The following is a 4909-nucleotide window of genomic DNA, read 5'->3' on the forward strand; positions in this document are numbered from 1 at the left end:
TGTGTGTGGACTCAAACAGGAAATGTCTGCACCTGAAGTTTTGCACCAACACATCGTCTGAACTGCTCGTACGTGTTAACACACTGAAGAACGGCTCAAAGTCTGGATTTCCTTTGTGAGAGCGATGAGTGTCATGACTGTTTGTTTTCACATTTAAATGAGTCGTGATGTGGGCGGGACTGACGGACAGACATGACTGAGGGCGTGGACTCAACATGATAACACCAACAATAACTGCGCGCCTGTGACATGAACTAATGTTAATGAGGCAGCAGCGTTGCCACAGACGTGAGCTTCGATTACATGGATGCTTTGCCTGCTGTGACAAGGCGACATGTCTGCTGTAACTATGGAAACTATTAAACGGGAAACAGTATGTGAAGAACGTCAGGACGTCACTGTGAACATAGTGCAGGTGTATACATCACGTGTACCCTGAGATTAACATCCACCTGAACACCTCTGAGAGCACGTCACTGATTACAAACACAAAGCTGTTCATTAAACTAGTCTGCAACCTTTAATCACAGCTCTGTGTAACGAACCTGTCAAACTCTTATTGCTCTGATTCATTTACTGTACGATAGAACAAACAGTTTGTGTTGGTATGACATGAAATCCACCCTGTAACAACGTCCACAGACACCACCAGAGCTGGAGACGGCTCAGTCCACCGTCTGTGTGGGGAAACACCCACTCACTGTGACAGCGTCTTCTTACGCCCAGCCCAGAGCAGCGGGTCCGCTCTGAGTCCACTCCACACTGGCGAGGCACACAGTTCAGGTCCGATTGACATGAAAGGAAACAAATCGCTACAACAGCTCGGTGTTGTAAATGTTTCCAGTCCTGACAGGACGACGTTCACAGAGCTCAGGCTGAAGCTTTTCCTTTGAAAGTGTAACCATGTACGTCACAAGACTTCCTGTCACCGTGTAGAAAACAAAGTTCAATCAACTAAAACCAAAAACGACATTTTTGTTTTATGTACAAATGTCTGCATGTTGTTAAAGGACCATGAACAGCAAACATGACGTGACATGATTGAGAAACTCATGTCTTCAGTTAATGTGGTCCATGGCATTTATCACGCTAATGCTGTTAAAACAGGCGCTGCCATCATCAGAGTGCTCGTGTGGAAAACTGAACATTTACAATATTTCACATTAAAAAGAAAACCAGCTCCATCAGGTCCAGTACGGCGAGGCTCAATCGAGAGAAATGATATCCGATGTGCCGCCGTCGGCCCCTCCTCCCGTGCCCCCGCCCCCTCCTGTGAGGACCCTGGTGTCATGGAAGGAGCTGGCGGCGTGGCTGATGGCATCATAGTGGCTGCTGGTTGCTGCAGCTGCATTTTGCATGCTGCTCGTCAGGTTATCCAAGAACATCTGAGGCGAGTAATGCTGCGCAGAGAGACACGCTGGTCAGATCAACGTCAGAGTAAATGAAAGTTTTACTGCATATAACATCTGTCAAAAACAAACAAACAAACAAAAACACAAACTAATTGACGTGCCATATGAAAAAGATTCGGACTTCCACACCTCCGTGGGATGGAGCTACTACAGCGCTGCTCCCTAACAGCTCCATATCCTGTCCCATTCACTCTTTTCATCTACAAAATAAAAGTCCTTTCCTCCTCCCTTAGTGTGCAGCCTCCTGTACGACTCACCACAACTCTGGTTGTGCATTTGCCACCCGTCTTCGCTCTGCATCTACTCTTCCAGCACACTTCAGTGGTCTCACAGAGGATTCAAGGTGGCGCACACAAGAGAAGCCCTACAGTACAGAGATCCCAAAGACTGCAAGGTAACATCAGCAGGCAACAAGGTGAGGAGGTAAGGAACAAAGTGGAAGGCCGAGAAGGTGACAGAGTCACGCCTAAGGCAGAAGACACCGGTGGGGGTCTTAGCAACAGGGGGAGCAGGCTCGGGGTGCTTCCCAAAGGCCCAGGCCTGCAGGGCACAGGGAAAGGAGAGACACCAGCTACTCCAGGAAGAGGTCCGAGCAGGTGTGGAGGAGGAGCGAGTAAGCAGGGCTGGAGGTCTCAGGCAGCAGGGAGCGTGGACAAGGTGGGAGAGCACCTTGCAGCTCAAGGTCACCTGGGCAAACATCATGCAGGCAGACTTCCACCGCATCAGATTCCTCGTGCAGGCAGCCTGCCAAGCCCAGTAAAGCTCCATGTGTGGGGGACGAGCAAGACACCTGCCTGTCCCCTGTGCTTTGCAAGAGGCACCATAGATCACCTCCTCAGCAGCTGCTCAAAGGCCCTGGCTGATGGTCGGTGTTCTTGGCGACACGACCAGGTGCTCAGAGTAGTTGCTGAAAAGATTGCCTCAGCAATCAGTACCAGCAAGCACCATCACGCTCTGATGAAGCCAATCTCTCTTATTAAGGCTGGACAGAAAGCCCAGGTGCGCCCACATTCAACAACCGGCCCCCAGACACAGCCTCTGATTGGCAGCTGCAGGCTGACCTGGGTAAACAGCACACTGTAAAAACATCCCTGCACCCACACATGATCATCATTTCTGAGGGCTCAAAACATCTGCTCATGCTGAACGCACAGTGCCCTGGGAAGAGTGGATTAAGCAGGTCAACAAGAGGAAGCACGCCAAGTACCTGGAACTAGTGCAGGATAAGGGGCTGAAAGACTTTCTATGAGCCCATAGAGGTGGGATGGAGGGGCTTTGCAGGATGATCACTCTGCAAAGTCCTAGGCCGGCTGGGTGTGGCTGGAGCAGCGAAGAAGAGCGCCGTCCAGGTTGTGAGCGAGGCAGCAGGGAAAGCCACAAGCTGGCTGTGGGTTAAGAGGGCTGATCCGTGGGTAGCTACTGGTGCGCAAGTCGGGGCCTGATCACCCCCAGCTGGGTCGCCTGGGCGAAGGTCTATGATGCTGCGAGACCCGAAACACCTGATGCCCCAGGATACATCACTGAAGATGCGTACCAGGAGATGTTTCCTGCATAGTGCCTCTGCCAACCTCTTCATTCGCACACTATGTGGCTACTGTGTTTGCATTTGAGACATGCTACTCTGCTTTCCACAGAAACATTTGCACAGACTAAGAGTTGTTGTTGCCGTGACGTGAAGTTAATCTATCGTCTAAATCTTTGCCACGTTTGGTCAGACCTGCTTACACAAAAGAGCCGAGCTTTGAATCTTGGAATTTTGTACCATTTGGCACCACATGTCAAATCCACTCTAACTGAAACAAACAGAAAGCCTGCATGTCAGGAACATTATGAGACTGCGTCACTGTGCTGTCAGTTCAGACAGCATTAAAAAAAGGAGGGAACATAAAACACATACCTGTGGATCAGTTTGAATTAAGGAAAACAGATCCAGACCTGAAAGACAGAAGAATGAGATTTTGAACAGGATCCATGTGCACATAGCTGACAGTCAGTGAGTGTTTCTCTGACTCACTCTGCATGTCTGTGGGGATGGAGGCCAAGGCAGAAGGATGGAAGGGGACTGCATAGTCGGCCAGTGTGGAGTTCAGATACGACGGGTCCAGGGCCTGGACGTTTGGCACTCGCACAGTGGGCTGGTAGCTCAACACTCTGAGAACATCAAACACACACATGTAATCATCAACATGCTGGGGTACAGCGCGGTCACACCAGGTGGTTCACGGGAAAACTGAAACATGGCTCACCCCTTTGCATGCATCTCCTCATTCTTGGAAATGTAGACGCAGCGTTTCTTGGGTGGAGGGTCTTTGTCCTCTTCATCATCATCAGAAGAAGAGCTTTCTATAGTCAGATCGATCACATCCGCCCTCTTGGTGCAGCTGGGCTCAGTAGAATGAGGGGCCACCGACGGTTGACGCAAAGGAGCCGAGGCTGAAAGGTAAAGGTCACCTGACATGAGTCTGCTCCTCCCGTCCCAAGAAAAGACCGACAGCAATCATTTTCACATCTTTCAACGAGCTGAAATGAATCTGGTTACTACAGGTGAGGTTTCAGCCAACAGATGGTTTATGGCTAAAATCAGCATGTATGGAGCCTCTCTGTAAGCTCTTTAGTCCAGTAGTGGACTTAAAGGTTGGGACACTGGGAGAAGATGATGGTCTGTTATTACTGATCCTCACTGGAGGTTTGTTGGACACGCAGTCGGTTTTATGCTGCCTCATCTTCCACCTCTTTCAGCTCAGTTATTGGGTCTGATAACAACACTGTCAAAGCACCAAAAACCTACAGTTTCATTTACAACACAATGACACAAAGATGGATTCATGAATAAATCCATTTCTCCCAGTTCTGTCCCAGTGAGATTAAAAGGATTTCTCAGTGCTGTGCAGACAACAATGAGTCTTTAACAGCTTTGCAAACATCCTTCACCCTTCTTTTGGAAACTTACAGGACTTCTGTTGACACAGGAACAAAACTATTTTAGAAACAGGGTCACGTGATCACCCCCTGATGCTAATAGTCTGTGGTCGTCCCAGGCCTTATCCTCCTTTCTCCATGACTCACATTCAAAGTTTCAGTCCTGCTCTGTATTATTGTCGACTCTTTATCTTACGATATAAAGCGCTTTAAGAAGACCTTTGTTTTGATTTGGTGATATATAAATACAATTTATTTATTTAACAAAGCTCCTAAATCAAAGCAGCCACTGACATTTGTTTTAACACACTAGCCTCTGCAGCCCTGACCACCATACAGGCCAGTGCTGTGTGCCCACAGGACTCACATATACATGAATCCACACCACCTAGAAGCTGCCAGGTGTGCAGGGCACGATACTTACTGTCCACCTTTGGAACGGACTGAGTGGGGATCTTTACAGCGTCTTTCTTTGGTCTCATTGGACACCACGTCCCATCCTCCTGGAACTTGATTTCATCCACGTCCGAGCAGTCGTTCAGGATCTCCAAGAACAACCTTTAGTACGAGAGAGGGAG

General features: G+C 49.0%; 1 protein-coding gene across 1 annotated transcript in view; it reads right to left on the reverse strand.

The window, feature by feature from the left end:
* Positions 1-6: 6 nt before the first annotated feature.
* pias2 (protein inhibitor of activated STAT, 2) overlaps positions 7-4909 on the reverse strand; it is a 21671-nt gene continuing 16768 nt past the window's right edge. Inside the window, exons 10-14 of the mRNA XM_005733630.1 lie at positions 4756-4889; positions 3659-3845; positions 3427-3563; positions 3310-3347; positions 7-1400 (exon numbers count right to left, since the gene is read on the reverse strand). Coding sequence (XP_005733687.1) covers positions 1206-1400; positions 3310-3347; positions 3427-3563; positions 3659-3845; positions 4756-4889 — 691 coding nt within the window. The 3' untranslated portion in view covers positions 7-1205. The remainder of the gene's footprint in view (positions 1401-3309; positions 3348-3426; positions 3564-3658; positions 3846-4755; positions 4890-4909) is intronic.

Source organism: Pundamilia nyererei, unplaced genomic scaffold, assembly GCF_000239375.1.
Source record: "Pundamilia nyererei isolate P.nyererei 1_Seehausen unplaced genomic scaffold, PunNye1.0 scaffold00053, whole genome shotgun sequence".
Taxonomy (NCBI): domain Eukaryota; kingdom Metazoa; phylum Chordata; class Actinopteri; order Cichliformes; family Cichlidae; genus Pundamilia; species Pundamilia nyererei.